This window comes from Sphaeramia orbicularis, chromosome 5, assembly GCF_902148855.1.
Source record: "Sphaeramia orbicularis chromosome 5, fSphaOr1.1, whole genome shotgun sequence".
NCBI classification, from domain to species: Eukaryota; Metazoa; Chordata; class Actinopteri; order Kurtiformes; family Apogonidae; genus Sphaeramia; species Sphaeramia orbicularis.
This window is the reverse complement of record NC_043961.1, coordinates 31876637-31903663: the sequence shown is the minus strand read 5'-3', so window position 1 is coordinate 31903663 and position 27027 is coordinate 31876637. Positions and strand designations below refer to the sequence as shown.

At 38.2% G+C, this 27027-nt stretch overlaps 1 protein-coding gene across 1 annotated transcript in view; it reads left to right on the top strand.

The window, feature by feature from the left end:
- The window catches only part of bsnb (bassoon (presynaptic cytomatrix protein) b), a 75433-nt gene that overhangs the window by 14645 nt on the left and 33761 nt on the right, over positions 1-27027 (top strand). The window contains 1 exon segment of the mRNA XM_030133575.1: positions 14024-14800. Within this exon segment, the coding sequence (XP_029989435.1) occupies positions 14024-14800 (777 nt within the window).

The window sequence follows — 27027 nt, the reverse complement described above, 5'->3', positions numbered from 1 at the left end:
CCCTGAAATGGATTGACAATTTTCTGCCACTGCATCGTACCTGTGGGGAGATGAATTAAAATCTATTCTGAAGTGTGATGAGTTTGTTTATGTGACCAGCTAGTCAGGGAAATGAGCTGTTAAATTATTTTTCAGAACAAAATGAACCACAGTCTTTCTCTTGGATTGTCACCAATAGAAAGGCAGTTTGGGTATGTTAGCAAGTAAGACTATACCACATCACAAAGACAAGGAAGCTGTTCTGTTATGCTCTTATTATGGATGCTATGCCTTTTAGTGTGCACTGCTGTGGTTCTCAACCTTTTTAGGCTTGTGACCCCATTTTAACATCACAAATTTCTGGCGACCCCAGACATTCAAAACTGAGACTTTTTTTGCCAAAATTATTTTCTTTTTGATTGTGTAATACTTTGCTATACTATGTTGCAAATAAATGTTAATTTTAGATAGGGCTGTGCAATTAATCGAAATTCAATTACGATTTCGATTATTACACGCAACGATTACAAAAATTATGTAATCGAGAAAAAACGATTATTAATTTTGAGTTGTTTTAATTCACGCGCACGCAAGCTACCATGAGCTGCTCTGCCCCGCCCCCCTCTAAGCTACCGCTGTCTGCTAGCCGGCAGGTCCACCCCAAGAGGAAAGTTGTACTTAGCGGCCTGGAAAAATGGCAGGAGAATCACAGCAGAAGTGCTTGGTAAACAAAAAAGGCAAGTCAAATTCAATTGTATGGAATCACTTTGGGTTTGATGAAGAAGACGAAGAGCAAAAACACATCACGTGCAAAAAGTGTTTCGTAGTGGTGTCCGCACCAACCGCTAACACAACAAACCTTTGTAACCATCTGAAGTTTAACCACCGCCACCTTTATCATAATCTCATGAAAAACTAAAACACATAAAACAACTCCGTCTACAACCTCGTCCGCAATGCAATCTTCAGTTTCCGAATCTCTTTACGCTGCAACTCCTGTATTAATCTAACCCTAACCCGTATAACCCTAACGTATGTATTCTACAGGGGTTGGACAAAATAATGGAAACACCTAACATGTTGGCATCATAGAAGGTGTTTCCATTATTTTGTCCAACCCCTGTAGATGGCTGATGTATACAGAAGGCCTGAACTAAAACCTCACGGCACGCCACTGAATTTACTACATTGAACATACTTGAATTTATAATTTGCACTTTACGTGAGCTTTTTTTTTTTTTATTTTTTTATTTTTTTTATTGCTACAGTTCTATGGCAAGTCTATAGCAGTTTAATTACAGAGCACTATTTATTTACAAAAGGAAACATACTTGAATTTACAGTACACTTATTTGCATTCAAAGATTTTTTTGTTTTGTACAAAAGTGAACATACTTTGTTTTAGTGGTTAAAAGCTTTATTTATGTTTAAAGAGTATATTTTACATTGTTTTGCAAGAAAAAAATAAACAACTTTAAGGTTAACAAATAATCGTTTTTAATAATCGTGATTTCAATTATTGCTAAAATAATCGTGATTTTTTTTTTTCTATAATTGAGCAGCCCTAATTTTAGATGTCATTTAGTCTATATAATGTATATTATTATGGACAAAGGCAGAAAAGCCAGGTGTAGATTACTTCACAAAGTGAGAATTTTATTTTCTTTGGTCAGGATATGTACAGTCAGTCCACGATGAACATTTGAAAGATAAACAGTACTACAGTGCTTCAGTTTCAGCTTCAGAGTTTGTCATGTCTTTTATGGATTGTGATCGTTTCTCTCAACTCACCGTATGTTTTTTATTTGTAAGTTTTTTTTATCAATTACTAGAAATTTTAGGCAACCCCATTTGAATTCCAGGCGACCCCACGTGGGGTCCCGACCCCAAGGTTGAAAAACACTGGTGTACTAGGTCCTTAACGTGATGACACTTAGGCCCAAACCAAATGCACCCCGTAGCCCCCCCCCCCTTACCCCTACCCTTTGGCCCTTGCACTTGGCACTACCCCTTGAAACAGAGCTACAAGGAGTAGGGGTTGAAACATTCCCCTATGAAATGGGACAACCCTTCGCGACCTGTTATGACATCAGCAGTCATCGATGCCGCTATTAACAGATGCAGCAACTTTGTTTCCAAAAGTATTCATCATGCCGTCAGTAGCTGTAAGCGTCTGTTGCATGGGCTTTGGTCATCTTTTTACGGCTATCAACTATAAACCGCAGAAATGCGGTCCATAACACACTGAAACAGCATTAAACGGTTGATCAAATGATTAAGTGTTTTACAAAGAAAATACATACATTTGTGTGTTTCTTTCATCACACTGCTGCACTTTTTGGCTGTGTTTACCTCCATCTTGCCAATGATTCGATCAGAATTATGGGAAATTTCTCCTACCCCTCCGTTCATAGTGTGGTCCTGGAAAATCTGTGTTTTGAGGGTTATACAACCCTCCGCTTTAGCCCTTCCCCTCTGTCTAATTGAGAATTGGGACAACACTACCCCTTCACGTGTACTTGCAAAACGGTGGGGCAGGGGTAAGGGGGAGGGCCAAGGGGTGAATTGGGATTCAGCCTTATATTGATGAATGCAATCAAATGTTTTATATCCAATCTGAACTCTGAAACAGACATATCATGAGAATATATGACCAGTGTTATCTTAATAATGTGAAAATTAAATGTCTTTATAACTAGACTAACAGATATTGAGTTAACCTTTGTTTTTAAATTTATGTAACTGAATGATATGGAGAACATTTTCTGAAATCCTAAATAAAATAAATACAAATATCAGTGTTAACATGTACTGCTCATTTTCTAAATCAATAGATACAGTGGGAATGACAGAGTGCTAGAGTATATTATAATCACAGACTGCAGTTTAAGTGGACAAACAGAATGAACTGGGTCAGGAATCCAGCTGAGACGCTACATGCTGAATTTTGCATATACCAAAATATTTTTCAAAGGGAAGTGCCAGAAACTAAATCTGGGACGCCGGTTACATTATTAGCCCATAACACTCTACATTTCAAGTCCATACAATCAGTTGCGCTGCTGTGCTCTCCAGCAAAGAATAATAGAAAAGCTCACATCCTGCCAATCTGTGTGAACATTTACACACATGAGCATCTCTGTTGTCCGTTTGTCTCAATGTTTGTAATAAAATTAGACAAGAGAGAAACACTGCTCGGTACAGATAAGCTCTCTTATCAGCAGCACGGTGACAACGCTGTGATTTGTCACTTCCGTTAAAACATGTTTTTCCTAATGTAACCAAACTGTATATGTAAATTATTTATTATCAGCTCAGTGGTGTCAGTTACACCATGAAATCCCTTCAAGTGATTTGTATGTTAAGCTTTATTAATTAAGGACGAACGCAACATCAGAATGAGACAATCCAGTCAGTCACACAGAAAATAAGTCGAAGTAGAAAGTCACTCAGAGGACAAAGCATCTCAAACTTCAGTCTGTTTTGAGGATTTATTTGTATTCTCACAGTGCTTTATGCTATGGGTGAATTTTCTTACAGTGTATGAGTCATTTATTGAAAGTCAGAACACATTCTTTTTCCCTTTATGTCTTTCTTAACGAATTTCTTAACAGAGATTTTGGCTTTTAGGTACTTTTTTTTAAAAAACCAATTGCAGCCAAACAATGTGCTCTGTCTTCTATGTGTACGGCAGTTCTTTCAAACAACTTCACATTCTTTATGACTTAGAGGTAAAAATGTTCCTTTTACCTCAGTAAACATACCTCTTATAACTAAAGCGTGCAAATTTGAACAGATTTTGCGAATTTTAAAGTGCAGTCAATACAAATTAACTAACACCTGCATTTATCTGAAATACTGCTGTGGTAAAGTTTATAAATTCACATTTTATCAATGAAATGGTGTCAATGACTTGTGTTTATGGATAGGTTTATAATTTACAAGTGTATATTCTAATTATACTCCTGTCTGCTGTGCATTTCATTATAATACAGTCTAGTGTAACAACAGCACAAAGTACACCCTCTAAGATTAGAGCTAAGTAAATCCAAAAGCCTCTGTGGCACAATTACGCATAATAAATATTAAAATCCTCACCAATGTAGTAAAATACCTTATGCACACATGTGGAATTGTGTTGCATTTCACTGCAAAGACATTCATTACCTCCTCCTGTATGACTATATATTTACTGTAAATTTAATCCCATGTACCACTTTGTATTACTTCTCAGCATCCTCAGAAATAGTAGGACTCCCTGCTGTGTCTGTCACTGCACCTGCCATTCAATAAGCAGCATGAGTAGAAACTTCACAGTGATTTTCCCTGCTGCCACTTAGAATTTCTACCAATCCTACTGCCTTTTTGTGGACTTCTTCCACTGCTTGTTGTCATTAAGGAGTAGAACAGATGTGTTTTATTGGGATTGTTCTTGTGTGGTTGTTTGTAGAGCTGCCTGTGTTGGAGTTGAGCAGTGTGAGGGAGATATTGACTGAACGAAGGAGAGAGATGGGAGGAGGGAGGCATTGGGTGGAATTTCAATGTCTTTTGGCCCAATTTGCAAGGAATTGATAAACCGCTGCATTCCAAGCATCCTGATCCCCAAACTGCAGTGCTCAGCTGCTGTACATACTGCATGGTGATGCCGCATTGTGATCTGTTCAACAGAGCCTGTTCCTTTGCTCTGCGTCTTTGACTGTTCAAGTTTGTATCTGTCTCCGACTGTGTTTCTTACACAGCTTTCCTGGGGAATAGTGGACTGCCTGGTGTGTCACATCTGTCAACAAATGCAACCCAGAGAAGAAAAAAGACAGAAACTTTGTGCACCTGTGTGATGAACCGAGTGTTTTATCTTCTAGCACGTGCTTGTGGCATAAAAAATGAAATGTTACTGCCTTCAGATATTAACAGTCAAAACAGCAATCAAATGCTCATTAGTGTAATGTAGCATTTAGCTATTGATACATATTTTCACTCGTAATGTAGACATATTAACAACTCAGATGGTAAGTACACTGAACAAAAATATAAACACATAAAGTAATGTCTAGTTTCAAAATTTTTTAAATCAATTAAATACTGAATTAAAAATTTCAACCAAACAATTATTATTTCAGTCTGGCCTTAATATTCAAGCAACAGAAATTTGACGAGCAATTTGTGCACAATTCATGAATTATCACAGCCTGAACACACCAGCGGACAGTGGACGGAGTTCACAGCTCAGTACAGTGTGTCCACTATTGGCATCTTGTAAGGTGGTTCATTTCCAGTGCATAGAGTTCATGAGATTGTCAATAATGGCCTATGGGATGTTGTGGAATGCTGTCCTATTCCTCCTGCTGCACAACTTGGAGCTTGTGCATGTTTTCTGGAACCAGAACACATTTTCTGGCCTGCTGATCCAGAACATCCCAAAGGTGTTCATGACTTGTGACAACAGTGCACATTTTGGGGTGGCCTTCTACTCACCCTGGTGAAAGGAGTGTCTGTGCATTGGTCACACTGACTGACCAACTCAGTGTTATGCTCCATGCAACTCAAGGGTGGAATAATTCAATGAGTGTGGTCAGTGAGAACTGAGTCACCAGAATTGAGCAAAACAAATCATTTGGTGCACCTATAAACATTATTTGTGGGCATATGTCATTAGGTCAATTTAATTTAACATTTTTGGTTTGTGCAGCAACACGTTATAAAACCTTATTCAGCATAATATTAAAAGTGAAACACACTCTCACAACTTAGCACTGAGTCAACTGTAATATATGGAAATATATGGCATCCATATAATTAATATAATTCAAAGTACATTTTGTAAGTGATTTGTCCTTTTTTTGGTCTTCCTACTCTTTTTCCTCCTTTCTGTCTTTCCTCCGAACTTCTTTCCTCAAATGCAGTCCTTCACCTCTTCACTTTTTTTGCACTTATATAAAAATTTACATTTGTCACTTGTAAATATTGTATAAACTCACTTGCAAAATTGCAAATGCTAAGGTTTACCATGGGGTTATCTCAAAGAATGAAAATATTGTTTCCTGTGCCATTTTATGCTTAACATAGCTAAAACAACAGCTGCAACACTTCAGTAGGCAGCAAATTATGTAATATTGTTTGCCGCTAGAACTGTAATGGAGTGCTGTCAGAGTGAATTGAGAGAGGACTGATGTTAACAGTGTGAACACTTTTTACAAATAGAAATGACTTCATAACATAACTTGATTAATTACCAGAAATTTACCCTCTTGGCGACATGACAAATCCAGTAACTGTCCATTTTAGTGACAAAAGCGAAGACAAAATGTTAGTTGCATATCTATATCTATTTTTAAATTCTGCTCTCACTATAATGGCACCGTTCATGCAAACTAAGTTATATCATTTTCTGTCTCCAATCAACCTTTATATTAATCAGAACTCCAGGACTCCTGAAAAGGAGATTTTTAATCTCAGTGAGCTTTTCCTGGTTAGATAAAGGTTATAATAATAATAATAATAATAATAATAATAATAATAATAATGATTAATGAATGAATGAATGAATGAATGAAAGAAAGAAAGAAAGAAAGAAAGAAAGAAAGAAAGAAACTGCAGCCTAACACTGCATTATGTCCCCTTGTGTCAATCTACACCATCATGGATAAAAAAAAAGCAGTCCACGAGAGCAATCAAATATTTACTGAAACAAATTTAAATCAATGAATGAATAAATAAATAAATAAATAAATGATTAAATGAATAAATAAAATAAAAGAATTAAAAAAGTGTCCAAAACAATCAAAACAATGACATTAATTTAATTAACAACCAAACAAAAATAAAGAAAAGTCATAAAAGTGTGTGTCTCCACTCTCTAATTTCCCTACCCACCTTTGTTGCTGACTTATATAGAGTGTCTATAAGAAAATAAACTATATAAATAATAAAGTAATATACCGTTAGTAAGAAACAAATAACAACTCATTCCCCAGTTTATAAGTGAAGTGTCATGACTGCAAAGCATAAATCCATCATAAAGTATCAGAATTCACAGCATACTATACATGAACTGCGGATAATTCTGTAAATTAATTACAAATCATTATTTACTTACAAAATAAAATGTGGCGCTCATTTAGCCTCCAACAAAAGCTTTCATTTTATACATAATGATACACAATAAAATTAAAATGTTTTAATGTTTTTTTCCAATAAGCCACAAACCTGCAGGATATAAAGTGCAATCATGCAAAAATATAAAACTAAACAATATACCAGAATCTTAAGAAAAAAATGCAGTTTTTGCTCACCCCACCCCAAACAACTGAGTTCATTTATTTGATTAAGAGCATTAGATGCTATCCTGTTAAAAATGAAATATATTGATATAAAATTTAAATCTATGTGTGCATGTTTTATGGATGATTTGCTGTTATTATGTGATCTGTATCCAAGTCTCTGTGGGTCCTTGGTGCTAAAAGGTTCTATTTCTGGCAAGTCGCTATTCATGAAGCCTCTGAGCTGGAGCTTCCTGTTGGCACACACTGAATTCCTGCAGAACTGTGGGCTTGTGCACGACTGCTGACCTTTGACGTGCATCATAACATTATCCACAAACGCACACAGCTAGCAAGGTAAAGCAAGGAATTGTGTCTACATATGGGAGAAACACTGGGTGAGCGCCATCAAAGATGTATATATGAGAAGCAGATGGAGACGAAGGAGAAGAGTCAGAGGCAGTGATGTAAGAGATACAGATAAGAATGAGAAATAAAGATGTGTGAGGGAGAACAAGATGGAGGGTTGCAATAGGAAAGAGATGGAAAGAAGGAGGGCAGGAGACAAAGTGTATGCAGTGCGCTTGTTTTTTGCTGATACAGATCAGATTTCATAAAGATCCACATGATTGCCTCATAACAAGGGGGACGCAGAGAGGAATGAGATGGAGAGATGAGGCGGAGGCAAGCAGAGACACAATGAAATTGATAAATAGCTGCTTGCCCTCCTTGCAGCTGCTTTCTTTGTTTTTCCGGTTTGTTCTTTCCCCATTGGGCTTAATATGATTATGCTAACTGTAATTTGAAAGAGCAAAAAACAATCAAGGTCACTAATGATGACAGAAAGAGGAGTCGCCACTTGTGATTCTGTGATTGGATGACGAGTCTGGTGTAGGACGGTGTTGTGTTGCTCTACGTGTTATCTCACTGTCCACATTACTTTGACAGTCCCCAGGGTTCTGCTCTGCACTTGGCTTCTCATTTTCCTTTGACTGACAGTGAAAAGCAGGCCTCACCGCTTCTTATCCCAAAGCAGGAGCCCAGGCATAAGGCTAAGACGCTGTTGAACCTGTGAATTACTCTGTTGATACTCATGTACTGAATGACCGGATTTCTGAATAGCAAATGCAGTCGCTACTTATCATTTTAAAGAACCAAAAAGTGTAATTTTCAGTGAAAAGTACTTGAATGCATCAAAAATTAAGCCCTCCTCACACAGGACTGATATTACCTGCACACCTTTGGTAATTTGTAATAATTGAGGAGATCATTTATGATCTTAACCCCATAAGAAACTGTCATGTGTGTAATTTGTAAAGTAAAAATTCCATCACAAATTACCCACCTTGTTTCAGCTAATGCAGAGGCCTTGTGACAACATTAACCTTGTGCAAATCAACATCTCTGTAATTTGGTGGCACATTTAATATTCTATGTTTCCTCCACTCATCTGTTCAGCCTTTCAGTGTTTCAGGTGGAAATTCAAGAGGCTCATGTCACAATATAATATGGATATTTACTGAAAGATCAAACTTAACACCGAGGATGACACACATGACAGCTAGAGTAAGGAACATTTTTTGTGTCTTCAAAAAATCTATGTAAGTGGTGAACCTGTGTTTGACATCAGGACTGAGAAATAATGTTAGTAAATTCAAGCAAAAAAAATAGATGCTTCTGTGTGAATGCACCAAATGAAAAACAAAGTGAGGGGGGTTAAATTCCAAATCACCAGAGGCCCACAGGTTATACACTGTTGCCCATAAAGTTGGAATAAAATAATATTCACATGAAATGATTGTGACAATGTGATTTATTCCTGATAAAGTGTAACTGGGACTCATTGGACCTGGTCAGAAATGATCACTGATGTGTACAAATAGGAACTAGGAAATAGGAGGTAATAAAAAGAGGATTGTGTCTGAAAACAAAATTGCTTAAACAATGGACATGATATAGAGAGAGTATTGATAATAGAATGTCTGTGAAAGATGTCTTATGATACGTATCAGACAGCTATTGTTTGGTGAATGAGTATAAATGTAGAGCAGTTATTTTGTTTGTTTATTTATGTTTATTGCACCGGGCTGTTGTATTATATGTCCTGTTTGTGTGTGTGTGCGTATGTGTGTGTGTATGGGTGTGAATGGTGTAAAATTAATGTAAATAATTAAAATTGTAATGTAATGTAGAGGAGACCCCAGGAAGAACAGCAACTGAGGTTTCAGTTGCTATTGGGGATCTTAATAAATGAAATTAAATGAAATTCCAGCTTTATGGGCAGCAGCGTACTAGTTCCATGTGAATATGGTGTTACCTGTACATTAGCAAATGGTAACTACATAAGAATTTCAGAAATAATAATAAGGAAGGATGGGAAGCTAAAGGATTTACTGTTATTTGGAGAAGGGGTGAGATTAAATAAGTTATACTTCCTCCCACTCCTTTTCAAATGTGTAAATGAAGTCATGTATATGTATAAGGGTTTTTTTGTCTTTTTTTTCCCATGACTTCTTACTACCTGTTTTATTTCTTAGTACTAAGTAAGATTACTTTATCTTGTTGCATATTCGAAATAAACTAAACCAGGGGTGTCAAACTCATGTTAGTTCAGGGGCCACATAAAGCCCAATATGACCTGCAGTGGGCCGGATCATTAAAATAATAACATAATAATACATAAATAATATCAATTCCAAAATTTGTATGTCTAATTTCTATGTTTTAGAGTGAAAAAAGTAAAATTATATTATCAAAATTTCTACATCTACAAACTATCTTTTAAAAAAAATATGGAAAAACATGAATCATGACCAAAATGAAATTTAGTAAGGAAAAAGGTGCAATTTTAACAATTTATGCCATTATTTGGCCTCAGCTTCTCATTTTTACATGTTCATTACAACGTACAGATCACAGTGGATCTACAAATGCACAAAACATTTAATAACAGACAGAATATTGGTAAAATTACTCTTAAATCTCTTAAGACGTTTCAGGTTGTTCATATTTGTTCAGGTTTTTCACATTTTTTCTAAAAGGCTAGTCTGTACAGGGTGGGGAAGCAAAAATTTACAATATTTTGAGGCTGGGATTGAAAGACAGTGTATGACCAATTAGTTTATTGAAAGTCATGAGAATTTATTTACCACAAGAAAATGTACATAATAGAAAATGTTTTTATTCTATGTGTCCTCCTTCTTTCTCAATAACTGCCTTCACACGCTTCCTGAAACTTGCGCAAGTGTTCCTCAAATATTCGGGTGACAACTTCTCCAATTCTTCTTTAATAGTATCTTCCAGACTTTCTCGTAATAGTTTTGCTCATAGTCATTCTCTTCTTTCCATTATAAACAGTCTTTATGGACACTCCAACTATTTTTGAAATCTCCTTTGGTGTGACGAGTGCATTCAGCAAATCACACACTCTTTGACGTTTGCTTTCCTGACTACTCATATGGGCAAAAGTTTCTGAAAAGGTATGGATAATAGTGTTAGGTATGATTATGACATCAATATATGTTTGGTTTCAAAACAACTGACGTAGTGCCTGCTGAGAAAAAACAACTAAATGTTCATTGTAAATTTTGCTTCCCCACCCTGTAAATGTTAACATTTTTGTGTAATTTAACTTTTTTTTACACTAAAACAAAGAGAAAAATATATGGTTTTTGTTATTTATACTTTATTATGATAGTATTTTACTGGTCTGACCCACTTTAGATGGAATTGAACTAAATTTATTTTGACATCCTTGATTGTTAATATCTTCAGTGTAATTTTTTATTTCACTAATTCATCCCGCGGGCTGGATTGGACCCTTTGGTGGGCCGGTTTTGGCCCCCGGGCTGCATGTTGACACCCCTGAACTAAACTGAAAAAAAAAAAAAAAAAAAAAAGGAATATCTAACACACTTATCTGATTCAAAGTGGAAAACTAGGGTGATGATTTCAAGGAGATCATGTCATAATTCATTAATTACACTCACATTGTTTACATGAATCAATCAGTAGCCTAGTTGCTGATGTATCTGCCCTGCTGATGACATTAGAAGAATTTTCCACAAATGACCTTTCCATTCTTCATCCTTCCTCCAAAACTCTCATAGCACCAAACATTAAGTATTACATAAGCCCAATTAGAATTAATGACTAAATCAGACATGCTGGCCACAGCTCTCAGGACTGGGTGTGGTCTGTTCTCTTCGCTTGTAACCACACTTAACAGTAATGTCAGAACACACTAAACACATTTCTACTTCACTGCATCAAGCCCTAGTGGAAATGGGGGTTTAAAATTCACAGCCATCATCTCCTATTAAAATATCACTGGAGTAATCAAGTGAAAACAAAATGGCATCTGAGTCAGCAAAATTAGACAATATATACTCATGTTAAGTCTCTGTTAGAGTAGTATTTCTACAAAGACTGGCCTCAGCAGTGAGTCAGTCCTTTACAGTATGTGGAGCGATACTAGACTTTGGGTCCAGTGACTCATTCTAGTGTAGCTAAACTTATGAACTGACATCTAGCCTGTGTAAAGTGTGCCGGTAATAGAGTATTTAACCGGTAAAATATGGAACAATGCTGCAGGCACTCTGGAACTTTTTCCAATTAAATCCTGATGAATTAAATACTGAAAAATGGACGTATAACAGCAAGCAAAGTTATTATGAAGGCACATTTTGATATTGTCACCGGAAACCATTATCCACTAAAATAGTTCATTTTTTAACAGTAGAGCAGTAAAGTCATTGTCAAAGTGAAGTCGTTTAGAGGCTTTGTATCAAAAATGTATCAGCATATATATATATATATATTTTATAGGCAATGGTTTGTTCAGCACTTTTTAGCTATAATATATAGATCATATAAGAATAATTGCTAAGGTTTTTTTTTTTTGTCTTTCTCCAGTATGTTGTATATTATGTGTATATGTTGCATGTTTAAAATGGTGCATGCATAAATAGTACACAACATGACATTTTAATTAATGTCTTTATTAACATCAGTATTGTTGTTTTGTTAATGCTAATGTATGCTTATGAAGGATTATAACTTACTTTGCCTGCAGGGTGACACAGTACAATGTGTCTAGGGACAACAGGATGCACTGTCCTTGTCAAATAAACCAGTAAAATAAAATAAAATGAATACATAAAATCATATAAGCATAATTTTAAAACCCTCTGATTCTACATAGTAGCTTAGGGAGAGTATATGTGTTTTGTTGTGGATGCTTTGAGCTTGTTTGTGAATCAATCACCCGTGGCCTCAGGCCTGCAGAGACATTTGATTCCACAGCAGAAGTGAAGGATCTTTCTGCATTTTTAGGCTTCACTTCAGCATCTCTCACAGTACTGAAAGCTCTCAGCTGAAGCGAGCCTAAATCTTTACTCCTTCAGAGACACAAGAGAAATTTTAACCCTAAAGTATAATGCTAAAAGCCAGCGGTCCGCACTCCCAGCACGCTCTTTATGCCCAAGACCTCCAACTCAGCCCAAACCCTTAAACATCCTTTCTCCAAACACATCTATAATGCATTATAAGGCATTATGTAATGACCAAAACTCTACATCAGCTACAATAGTGAGGCAGCTGTCAAAGCACTAGGATGCCAATTATCACGTATGGCCATGTGCCACCACTGGTGCCTCTTTCACCTTCTTATGTGCCTAAACGGAGCCGAGAGAGAAAAAGAAAGGAGATGGAGAAAGACATGAAGGAAATGACAACAGCAGGAGAAACAGGAGGAGAATGGTGGGAAGATTTTAATGAGGAAGGGAATATGATGTATAATGAGAGAGAAAGCAAAAAGAAACAAGAGGAGACATTATAAAATCAGGGCCAGACAAGATTTATTAAAGAAGTCCAGAGCTGAACCCGTCTGTCACATTTATTTCCTTCGCATTTCTTTGTGAGTAAATGATGTTTGCCAATAAATGCCCGTGCAGAGGCATAGGGACGCTTAAATCCTCCCTGAAAGAGCTATTTCACATCATTCACAATCATTCTTTCATTCAGTCATTTCCATACTCAGTTTTTTTCATTCATTACTGCTTGGAGCCTCTGCCTACATGTACTGAATGAGGGGAAGAGAAAGCAGCCAGTCCATCACATAAACAACCAAACACCCCTTTTGTTCACATGTGCATCCAGGGGCAATTTAGATTCTCCGGTCCATTTTACTGCCATCTCTTACTTCAGTAGAGATGCACAGGAGTACAAAGTGAAGAAACACCACACCTTAGTTACACTACCTTTAATCAGATACGTTGGCTTGTTTCATAATTAAGTTAAGCCTATTAGTTAATTACCACAGTAGGCCTGGACAGCACGGGCAAAATCTGCAACGAGCAATAATGTTGCTCAGTATCGAGAGTATGAGATGTAATAAAATAAACGAAGCATGTAGTGTCCACCATATTGATACCAGTTAATTTAAGGGAGGTTGAAAGCTAGATGAGGCTATGTCTGACTGGTTGAGTCATGTCAATGTATGACACACGGTTCCTGGACTCCATGTGACTGGTCATATATCTGTGTGCTAAGTGTAAATGCATGGAGCACTCATGCAAAAATACAAAACTGAACAGTTTGCCAGATCGCATTTTACTTATTTATTGCAAACCAGAGTAAATTTTGCACTGTTATTAACAAGCATGTTCAGATGATGTGATTTATTAGTAAGCACTATTCTATGGTCATTGACATGGTGAAAGGTTTACAGGTCTGAGGCTGTAGTGTGTGGTAAATGTTTTGTTTTTGTTTTCTATTTTTCCTCCCAGGTGCAGGAGTGGCTGTGTCTTAACTGTCAGATGCAGAGAGCTTTGGGGATGGACATGACCACACCACGCTCCAAGAGTCAGCAACAGATACACTCTCCTTCTCATGCAGCCAAAGCAGATCTGACTCAGCCTGCACCCCAGACACAGACCCCTCCTCAGACGCAGCCTCCAGCTCAGGCTCATCCAGTGCCTGGCCCTACCAAACAACCAGGTCCAGCTGGTCCAGATCAGCAACAAACAAAGACCCTTCCAGGTGCAGTTCCCCTTCCGGGCATGGCAAAGGCCCCATCCCAGCCTGACCTGTCCCGTAGTTCCCCCGCCCACCACGCCCAGCACCCTCGCCAGGACCAGACGCGTAGCGCAGGGAGCTCCCCTTCACGACAGCCCCCACCTCCAGAGCAAACTTTTGGGAAGTTGTTTGGCTTTGGTGCTTCTCTTCTCAACCAAGCCAGTAACCTCATATCAGAGACTACCCAACCCCAACAACAACCCCAGAAACCAGCCCCGAAACCAGGAGGGCCTCCTGGTCCAGGACCTGGGGCAGGTAAACCCTCAGGACCCCAGCCTGCACAACAAGGGCCTCGAGCTCCTCCTCAGCAGCAACAACAACAGCACGCTCCCCCAGACTCCTCCAAGTCAAAAACTTGTTGTCCCCTCTGTAAGACAGCTCTCAACATCGGCAACACTGCAGAACCACCAAACTACAACACCTGCACACAGTGCCACTCCCAAGTGTGCAACATGTGTGGATTCAACCCCACTCCGCATCTAGTTGAGGTAAGACTCAGATGTGATCAGTGTGGCTTTCAGCTCAATATAATAAAGTGTCAACTCATCTGCACCTGCTTGCAGACTGTGGATTTTCCAAATGAAAACTGCTGTGTCACAGTGCAGCTTAATGTGTTGTTTTGTTACCCATTTGTGGCTGCTCAGTGCTGGAGAGACCAGCTTGATTATTTACACCATATTATTGTACACATATATCAACTACTTGGGTTCAGGTGCTGTCAGAAGCCAAATGATTGCCTCATTTGAAACATCTCTGGAATGTTTCAAATTGTTATTGTATTTCTGTGCTCTTTTTAATATGCTTTAATTTCATTTAAGCATTGTCTTCTCCATTTACTGTTACTGTTTTGTAGGGAGACCTACAAATTAATTACATGATATTTAATGTAAAAAAAAAAAAAACCCTCAACAGAACGAAAGCACATTTCTGCATAAGAATGCCTGATTTTTCATTTTGCTGGCAGCAGGTTCTGTGTGCAGATTACCCTCACAGTGCTTTATGTAAGTTTGTGATTGCTTAGCTTCTTCTCCCTTTCTCTGCTTCTTGTCTGTGTTTTTCTCAGTCAGGACCTGCTTGGTTCTGCTCTGTCAGGGCCTTTCATGTAGTTAGCAAAGTGAAGTCTGGGTGGTGACTCACCTCATCAGTGAGCACTCTGCCCTAGAGCAGCACACAAGTATATGACCAATCTGCAGGAAACAGAGCTTATCAAGTCCAATTAAATGGATAATCTTAATATTGATTAGTCACAGACTTGGGTCAGATGAGGCCATACACTTCCCTAAAATGCCTCCATGTCCTTTGTCATGGTGAGACACTAGTTGGTAAGAACAGAGGTTTGCAGTGGCTTCCAGAGTCAGGCAATAACAGAGTTTAATTATGCAAATCAAGTCCAATTGAATGATAGCAGTAATAACAGGCTTTCTGCAGAGCGTTGGCTTTTATGGGCAAGCCTTGTCTTCCCAGGCATCTGGTTGTCACAGGCACTAGCAGTGGCCATTCATAGATTGCTATGGAAACAGAGAGATAATTTGTTTGTCAGGCATCCCTTTTATGCTTGGCTGTTGAGATGCAGTGGACCTACAAAAGTTTTAAGACTGCTCTGAGCTCGGTTTTCTCATGAGGCTCTGTTATTAGCTGTGCTGTGTTTCTGCATTGCTGGTTATGATCCACAACTCAATCTAGGAGAAGGTATGTTCTTTCCAAACCTGTGAAAACTCTTTCCATGGGAGCTGGCTGGTAGGTACGTAGCACCAGAGTGGGTGAGAACCATTTGGATGTGGTGTGAGTACTTTGTACTTTGAATTGAGGTTTCTCAGCTTGATTTCCACAGCCTGTTTGGCACATTCATCCTCGCCATCCTTTCCTAATCTATCCAAACTTTGCTGTTTCTTCATGGCAGCTTCTCTCTGTCTTTTTCATGCTGCATGCATAAGCGTTGTGCAGTGATCAATATGTTTCAGCTACAACAAGTTCTTTAACTCTAACTGATGCAGTGTGTGACTTCTCACTTCTTAAACAACCATTAATTTGCTAGAGAGTATAAAGACCAGACATGCCAGGAATCATCATCAGGCTCCTCGGGCTTGTAAAAGAGTGGTTCAGGGAGTATGAGACATCATTTTGAATGAACTGGCCACAACAGAGTCCAGACTTGAACCCCACTGAGAATTTTTGGGATGTAATGGAGAAGACGTGATGCAGGTGATGAATTATTGCATATTCCAGACTGTAAACAGCAGGGGGAAGTTTTGTACCAGAATGCACTCATGACTACTAAAACCACCAATAAATCAATGTTACATCGTCACAGATTATATCACTTATAATAAAGTATAAAGCTCATTGTTTACACAAATTTTCCTCTTCAAACAAAAACTCAGGTAATTGGTTAAAATAACACTATGTCTTATAATCTTCACGTGCTGTGTCAGCTGATAGTTTGCATTTTTGCTCTGTTAGCTTTAAGACAGTTAGTTGTAAGACAGAAAACAGCCACAGTAAAACCACAAATCACCTCAGTTTTTTGCATGGTTTGTGTTGTCAGTAGATGCCCTAAAGATTTATTTGGAATCATCCGAACAAAATCAGAACGGTCACAGTTTAGTCTGAACCGTGGATAAGCAAATGGTGAATTCACTAAACATAACAACAAATATAGTAACTTTATATCTTCATAAGCCTAATAATCACAGTCACTAGTAAAAAACAAATGCTGATTTCAGCATCAGACTTCATTCTTTCACTTTAGAGCTGTGTCTAGTGGTGAAAACATCAGAAATGTTTATATTATTATTAGTTTTTTGAGTCTGAAAGTTGTTTTTTAATGACATTCATCCTCAACCTGGCCTTGGTTAAATTGTGTTTTAAAAAGTCTAATGATACTTTTAAGGTCATTTTAAAAATATTTTAAAGTAAAAACAGTACCTATAGCTTCTGTAAAAGAAAACCTGGTGGGAGTGGTCTGTTCCAGGATGACAGTGCCTCCATCCACAGGGCATAGTTTAATGAATATGAAAATAATATTTGTAGCCTTCACAGTCATCAGGCCTCAACAAAACTGAAAACTCATGGGAGATTAAGACCCTTTGGAAGCGTTGTTTTTATCTGTCCAGTAGAGTTTAGAGACTGGAGCTGTTCTGTTGGTATGTGGTGGCACTTTTTCCACCTTATTATAACACCTAATATTGGTTTTTACATTTAATTTATTACCTGCCTGTATAAATGTATATTAAAGGACCAAAACCAACAATGCATTAGTGAAGCTCTCAGTGCTATTTGTCTCTCTTAACCTGTCTATGACTTTCCACCCCAAATCCCATTCATTTTTATTATCTAGTAAACTATAAAAATATGTGAAAGTGAACGTTCATTTATCAAAAGGGCTCAGTGACATTTTGAAAAGTATAGACCGTATTGCATATTGCATAGGGTGGTGCATATGGTAATTAAAAATTATCTGCAGGTTTATTTGCTTATTAGCCTTTGGACAACAATAGAAGCATGTGGTGAATAAGCTAAAGGCTTTGGTTTGGTATTTGTGAGTAGAATCACTTCTTTGGTGGCTCTAGTTTTTTGTGTTTCATTTTCTGGTTGTGTATTTTTTGTCAAACAGTATGAACACCAGACTAATTCTTTAAAACAATTTCTGTTGACATGGACCTCACATTTTGTTTGAGCGAGTTATTAACTTCAGTTTTTATGCCCTGAAGAGGCTGGTTTTCTGCTAAAAGAGATAGTTACATTCAGCTAGGTGTTCCCGTCTTATGACAGCTACAGCTAAGACAGGTGACAATGGAAATGGGGTGAAAAGACAGATTAGCTGCTGTTTTTACGTCCGATTAATTAAAGTAATTTAAAGGAAACAATAAAAGGTTAACCAACAGTGCCTACAGAAAGTATGCCACCTCATTTCAATTTGGCATTTGTACCACAATGAATCATAATGGATGTATTTTTATTCACGTTGTTTAACAAAACGAAAGTTGAAGTACAATTAGCCTCAGTTAATTAAACATACTAAATACTTTGTTCTAACTATTTATTATTCACTGCTGATAATCATCTCCATTTTTAGCAGACTTTCGAGCAACAGCAGGACTTAGGAAACTATTTGTGGTCGCAGAAATCAGAACAATACTGGAAATATTCATGAAAATGTATTGGTGTTGCCACACAAGTGACACAATACATAATTCATTGAGAGTAAATTAGGCTGAGCTGTATCATATAATAGTCAACCCCTTTTTACTTTGTGATGAGACGATGAGTGCTTGTGTCTGTGCGGTTAAGAGTGGAAGAATGGAGGAGGAGAGACAGCATAGGTGATAGATTGAGAAGGAGAATGAGAGTGAGAATCAGGCATAATGAGCCAAAGGAAGCCAACTGTTAGTTACATCGCACAATATTTCACATCAATTAGTGCTGAAAGTCATGTGTGACTCTGAATAAATAAGATGTCCTTGTTTTGGGACTGTTTCCTCCCCCATTACACTTCTCAAGGATATTAGCACCACCCGTGTGTCATTGTCATTTCCCCAGAGTTTGGTTGTAAATAGAACATAAAATGTTTTCACTGAGTGTCTGCTGCTCAATCTGATTCCCCGTATAGAGCATGTCAATCCTCATTCCTGAATCACTCTGTCTCTCCTGCTAGCACGAGCTAGTGAAGCAGATACAGTGGATGTTTTGGAGTAGCTCTCTTTGGATTGTAGATACAAGTAGAGGAGTGTTTGACACAATGCATTATGTTTTAGTTCCCAGCAGCCTCGCTATAACATTATTTTCCACCACCAGTTCTCCCACGTACCTAACATTTTATTCCCATGGTTGGACAGGCCCACTGATCCCACTCTGTTAGCTATTATTATGATATATACCAACACATACAGGAAGTGTGCCCAGTGTTTATCAAAAGATGGAAGCCCCGAGTGGATCATTAGTAAAAAGACTGGATTTCTCATAGAACTGTAGAAAAAGTGTAGAGAAACAGAAAAGATAGCTCATCAATTATTCAGTGAGGGAGAACATTATAAATAGTTTATGCAGTGTGGAGCAGGGAAAGTGCTGTGTTTGATTCCTCATGCCACATAAGGTCAGTTTATGTGTTGATGCCTGTGGATGAAGTTTGAGCAGGCACATGTTAGATTCATTGCACGTGACTGTTTTGTAAACAGGTTGGAGTTTTCAGATTGTAGACCTCAGTAACAGGTATACATTTTATGAAATATGGGACAGTGCAAATACTTACTTTAAAACACAACTGTACGTTAGGCACTTGTAATTATTCTTGCAGCTACCTAATAATACAAACTATAACTCCTCTGTTAGATCATAACACATTCAGTACCAAGTTTACTTTTACTTTAAACAACACAGGAACGTGAAATTTTAAACTATATATATTAGAGCACATCTTCCAGACTGGAGTATGCAGATGATGTTTTAGGTAAGAAAGATTCAGTGTGGTCCACTCACACTCAGATCCCTGGTCATAAAAATTTGCTCTTCCAGCTTGGCCTCTAGCAACAACGTACAGCTGAAATGAAATACAATCTCTAAATAACTGCATCAGAGTACTTACTATTTTACATTCAATCTCATATACTCTCATCTGGTGTGCAATCATTGCATGTGGTAAAGCCAAAGACACCTATAGGTCATAAACACACATACACACCCACCCACACAAAAGCATCTCACAATTTCATTCTGTAATATGCTCAGCTGTGACAAAGCAATTATAGTCTGAGACTGTGGATAGAGAGACCTTTTAACCGTCTGTAACACAGTCTGCAACACAGTCTGCAACAGTCTAAAACAACTATATACTGGCTCAGTTTAATATGCTTATACACATGATGCAGTACACTTTCTAGTTTCCACATGATGAAATGTTGATGATGAGAATTAGCTTAAAAGACATTGTGTGGCACAGAATTTACCATCTACAAACTATGTTCATTTTTAGAATATTTCTTTGTGCAAACGGAGCTTCATGTTTACTCAGCTGAAGAATATTTTTTATGCAAGAAGTTCTGGTGGGTAAAAAATTATGTGCATCTATCTTCTGTAAAGAAACTTGGTCATTCAGAGATACAAATAATGTCCATGTTTAATGATTCCAATCATTAAAATTTATTAAGATCTACTTATCATTTCAGGATTCAGATTTTCTCTGGTCTGCAGTCCCCTTGAATATACCCAGCATACCTCATTCTCAGAACATATGTACAACATGTATTAGTGAATGCGTCACAGCTCTGCAGGAACACAGTGGGTGCTCTCACACAGAGCTACAGTATAGATGAACATGTCATTCTCATTCTCAAACATGCTGGAAGTGTTTTCTGAAGGTTGGCACCAGCCTGTGTCTCCCTCAGGAGTCCCATCCAAAGCCAGATGGCTGTCGGCATCATGCATCCAAGCCTGCCGTGCTCAGCCTGGCTGCTCCCAAAGTGATGATGGTACACCATCACAGATTTGAACACCCACCCAGCCTCAGTCAGCTGCTTGCTGCCTTTTTGTACTTCTATATTGCTCTGATTATACAGATTACATCAAGTACATGTGAACTGAGAATCACCCAGCCACATATATCTTAAACATGCTGCACAAAAACACACTTTAGGAGACAAACAGATTAGAATATCATCTTTATATGCTATTTTCAACCACCTACTCAATAAATAAATGAATAACTAGTAACTGCATGTCATTTTGTTTTTAAGTAATCTATAGATGCTGCTCAATGCCATTCTAAAGCACTAATTGTAGCATCTGGCCCATATGCAGACTCATATATGGAAGCCCACACATATTGTTGCACTTCACCCTTTGCTTAGGCTCTTATTTCAAATGTATTAAATAGCTGAACTGTGTGATCCTGACTCGCCTTGCTGTAAAACTGCTGTTAAGCCAGAAGGGAGAACTATATTTCATTACAGTCTCATATCTAACTTTATTCCTGCTCTTTCTCCAATGTGTTCTCTTACACGACACCACACAGGTGATGTGCCAGATCCGTGAAATCTTACTTTATCTTCCTTTTCACAGGTCATTCTTTAATGCCAGCACTATGGCTATTTTGCTCCCTTGTCTGCCTTTGTTTCAGTGTTAGTCAGAATGAGTCCTCACATACACCCTCCTTCTCTTTGCACGTTTCAGTGCATCCGTTTGCATTCCTCTTCATCCTGTCTACATGCCTTAGTTGGAGACTGCTTGCTGTTGACACATTGATTGAATTGGCAATTACTTCTGGTTGAATCGCTTGCAGTTGACATTGCAACACGGGTACTCAGCCCTCTTGATTCAGTCTGCACTCTTGATTTAGCAGCAACATCAGGCTGAGCATTTTAAAACCTTTGTACATAATAGGATGGTGTATTTAGAAGAGGTGCTATAGACACAAACAAAAAGAGACAGAAACAGAGATGGCTGTGTGTGTGTGTGTGTGTGTGTGTGTGCGTGTGTGTGTGTGTGTGTTGGGGTGCACTCGTAGAAGGAGCTAATAGTTGAGAGTATTGCTAATCCGTGTTGAGGGAGTGCAGTGATCCCCTTGAGTGTGGTGCTTAACCCCAACACACCATTGTAAAGATCCACCCACACAAATAAGCGCCATCTGAGAATAGTAAGCTTTGTTGGATGATTAAACTGAGACAAAACCATTTTGACTTTGGCTGATAAATATATTAGTGTTGAATAGACTGCAACTGTAAAACAAAGGTTTTCTACTTAATCCCTGCATTTCAAATGAGGCTGCATGTTTACACGGTGCATTTTTACTCCACATCCCTGTGCCACAGTGTACTCACTGATACTCAGTTTATGACTATTTGACAGGAAGATGATGTGATGTATGGCGATGACTGATTATGTGGCACCCAGCACAGATGGCCTGCTGGTTTGGAAGCTTAAATGCCACTCACTGTCATCTCTGGGACCTTTGTGTGTGGCAGCAGGCTCTGAGCTCAGACAGAGATGCATACACCTTGTCAAAACTTCACGGATCTGTGGGAAGGAAAATCTCCCTGAACAGTTTTCGTATTTAATGACTTGATGGAGGTCTTGTGCTTTTCATATATTTTGGGATGTTTTGCTTCATTCTGAAGTTGAGGTTGTCGATTACTCTCCCAGTAGTCCACAATGACCAGCTCCTTCTGACAGTATGATTACTTTGTATGTACCTTATTCTTCTAAGCTACCATGCACCTCAAGTGTTCATTTTTCATGAGATGTCTTTGAGGTCAACCTCGACCTGTTCCAAGCCCTGCCCGCTCCAGCAGCAATATCAGCTCTTTTGATGAATGACTATCTGAGCAGCACAGTGGCCATATTGAACTTGAATTACCCCTCCAGTTCTTTCCTGCAGTTCTATCTTCAAATGCCCGTCCTTTCCCACCTTGTGAGCGAATGTGCTTTGAAGCCTACAAGGGACTGCAGCATTGGCTTAATCACCTCTTCAGAACTCATCATCTTCAAGGCCTGGTGGCTATGCTAACAAGCTTTACCGATGCTCCAGGGGCCCCTGGCAGTGCCGTGTCTATCCACGCTGTCAGAGCCACAGAGGTGGGCCGGAGCAGTCCTCCCACCCAGCTACTGGGCCCTCCTGTCTCAACACATCATTTCACCCGCTTCATCAGTGCTCCAGCTCTCTCTTCCCTACAGCACCTCAGGCATGCGACTACTCCCTAATGCTGGCATTAGTTTAGTGTGTGCCATGCTTAGAGGCTGCAAATGCTAAAAGGCTTGCAACACAAATGTGAGATTATAGAAAGGAGACGTTTGGTTGTATAGCAAGGGAGTAAAAACACAGCCAGACAGGAAGCTATAATGAAAGGGAGCAGGAGATTGAGAGACAAAATGAAAGAGATAAAGCTCACTGATCACTCCGATATTACATTTAACCCCTTGCTAATCTTCTCAGTGCTGCAGCTGTCAGGCAGCAGTGGAGATGACCAGATCAGTCACTGAAAGTCTGGACTGCTGCTCTGAGCAGTGGTCTGACAACAAAAACAACAGAAAAAAATAAATAAATCAAGAGGATTTTTTCACTCTGCCAGAGGGATGGTCCCTCCACTGCCTCCATTAGTGAAGACGCTGGGGCTTCAGTGGTGGTAGAGTCTGCTGCTAAGGGTGTGACACACAACTGTAGAGAGGGTAATTGTTCATAATGGGATCACTTGGGCTCTATTGTTTAGCTGCATTCTTATAAACAGCTCATTTCACAAACCAACACTGTTTCGAATGTATAGTCCCAAAGCTGAATTAATGATCCTTCCATTTCTTGCACCAATTAAAAAAAAAACACCTCAAGATGCAGCAGAGTTGTCAGATCAATCTTTAAGTCCAACTACAGCTCACCACATGTTTTGTCACCTTACTCATTTCATTAACAGCTCCAAAGAATAGAATATCATTAGTACAAAATGGTGAGATGTGGTATATGCCATATTCACTCTCATACAATACTCATTATATATGTAGATAATATATACGTGCAGGTATATGTGATCAGTATAAATCCATGTTTACATTAAGAAATTCACTCATGAAGTTGGAGGAAAGCATCAGTTGGCTGCTACCGTAATGATACGTATAAAGGAGTGTTGTCTTGTTTTTCAATTAGCAGTAATTTATATCTACAATCATAAATAAGTAACAAACTGTATTTCTCTCTATACATAATGTCAGGATTTTGTAGCAGAAAGAGAGAGAGAATGATCCATCTACACATAGACGATATGAACGAGAGAATTTATTAAATAAAAACTAAACTTACAGCAGGGATTGAAAAATCAAAGAGTCCGTCTGAAATGTCTGCAAAATCGAAAAACACAAAAGAGCACAGGGGAAACATGAGGGGAAGCAAGTGGTAGAGGCTGGGTGAACATGAGCATAGACATTGACGTACAGGCAAGGAACAAAGCGAAAGTGAATATTATATAGATTGTGTAATGAATGAATAGGAAACAGGTGAGCATGAGTGGACAAAGGACCAAAAGGTGAGAGAGGAGGAGAGGTGAGACAGAAAACAGAACAAGGAAAAGAGAAAATGACTGAGTTTTAGGACTAGAATGAACAGACACAAGTGGAGGATAAAAAAAAAAATGAAAAGCAAGAAATAAAATCGAGGACACATGAAAGTGATTTTGAAGATAACACAGGATATAAACAATGACTATAATGTATATATTAAATTTGCTGTTCTGTATATGAAAGCTGTAGAGACCAATTTCTTATTATTTAATCTCATTTCAGACATCTGCATCTCATTAGGTGTTTGTTTTCCTACATTTAAAGTATAAGACTTACTGCAGCTATTTGTTCTTTAAAGTGTATTAGATAGATTGTCTAATAGCCTTTTTAAATGGGTTCTTAGTAGCATTTCGTGCGTGACTGTTGTTCCTGTTACTTGTCATTATCTTAAATGGCCTTTTTCAGAATTTCATTTAAGAACTGACTAATTGCTTCTTTCATGTGGGCGCTGGCTACACTCTTTTGAAACATGTTGATGGATCGCAGACTTCTTCACCAAGTGAAAACATGCATACAGGGGACAGCTACAATTAACAGCCTGTCTGAAAGACTAGTGTAGCAGTACTAGGCATACATTTTTACTTCAAATTAACTTTCATATTAAGTTGTCATCTGACCAGACGCTGGTAAAAGGTTCAGCTTGAGTAACTTGTCTGTAAGATAAATGTGAAATACGTGAATTGTATTTGCCTGACTGCTAGTCATAGATTTGCCCAGGAGGAGTATTAGAAACTCATCTAAAATGAAACGGGGGCGAAGAGACAGCCTGATTAACATGTCCCAGGGACAGACATATGCGACGAAACACATGACTTGTTTTGACTGGGCTGCCAACACAGTGTAAAATGGGTTTGTTAGGTTGCAGCTTGATTAGCATTTTGAAAAACAGATGTATGTTTAGAGGTTTGGCTTTTGTTGTTCCAGTGCTTTTGTTCTGTTTTTGCCTTGGAGGAGTTTTGTCTAGAGCATATCTGACTCTTTCATCTCACTTTGTTTTCAGCGGGTGAGCAAATTACCTGTGGCATCACCCATCTTCTGTATGATGCCACCGTCAGACTTTACTGTCTGGACAAATGCATATATGTAACTGAAACTCATTAAGCTGCACTGGAGTTCTTATCTTGTTGGAGTCTGAGTGTTGATTAAAGCCTGAAAAGGTGCATAACTGTGAGGTAGTAAATGGCTGTGTAATCAGGGAGTAGAGAGGTAGAATTAAGATGCATCAAAGGCTTCTTTTTATACTGACTGCATTAGACAGTTTGACCACAGATGCTACTCCACTAAACTAAGCTGAGCTGTGTGTTACCGCTGTGGGTGCTTTTTAGCAAGATTGCAGAGGGATAAACATTGCAATTTATCTTGAATATTCTCAGGGTAAATTAGCGGAGTAAGGCTAAAAGAAAACAGTCAAATACCACAGTTTGCCCACAGTTTCAGTCCTTTTTAAAAACTGTCTCACAAGCCCTTAAGTGTGCGAAGGGAGATATTGGATTGTTCATGTTCTCTAGGAAAGATTTCTTTGAAGGTTGAAGGGGGTGGATCTACAGAATGTCCCTTAAAGATTCAGTTATATTTAGATTTTGTGGAGGCGATGGATTATAATTATATGCTTTATGTGGTAATTTATTTGGGGTGGGTGATAAGGCCAAAATCTTCAATCATGCTCTGTGTAATTTTTTTATCACTGTAATGGAACGACACAGCACTTATTCTGTGGGTTCAATTAAGAATTATTTTTAACATATCCATACTGTACTTAATTTTTTTCCCTTCATTTGAAGAAGTCCAAAAAAAAAAAAAGACTACTGCACAACAGACTAGAGGTGGAGCAAAATTAAATATCACCCCTAAAACTCAATGTATTAAATAAATAAATGTAACATGAAACTAACTGTTTAAAAGGTTAGGTGGGAGTGATTATTACATTTTTGTGTATGCTTTGGCAGTAAGTTGAAAAATTCACTGGAATTCTCCTCTCATAGATGGTTCATGTCTGGATTCAGGACATTTCTATATATTGTTGTCATTTTCTTGTAAATGAAGACATCGATCACGCTAATAAAATCACACACATACTGCATAACAATATTTCTGAACATGATTAATTTCTTGCTAATTTAGAAGATGATCCGGAACTGAGAGCATATTTTATTTCATTTCTAAATCTGCCATATTTTAGGTTGTGACCTCAGTTCTGAACATAGTAACTTCAGATTTAGTATTTACACTCAGTCTGATAATAGAACTGACAGGATTAATTTCAAAACAGCGGATGATGGAAACATGAACCCAAATACTGGGTGTGTGTCTCTAGTCACAAGAAAATGATTTCGGACCCTCGCCGTCTTAGATCATATCCATATGATCTTTATCTTTTCTTACAGCATAAACATCACAAGAGGGGGATATGACCCTTGTCCTCTTAGATCACAGGGTGACGGTCTGAAGTCTCTGACTGTTATTTGCTCAGCTGTTTTCTCTCAAAGACTAGGTCTACTTCAGAGGCCTGTGTTCTTGCAGAACTGAAGGTGAGATGAGAGTTATCATTTCAAGTGTTATAGGTATTAAGGTTAACAGGTGCAAACAGGTAACAGCCTAAACATAAAAACCTAAAAGTACACAAGTCTGTATTTTAGAGTAAATCAAAAGGGAAAAAGGAAGGACTTTTATGGCATAATTT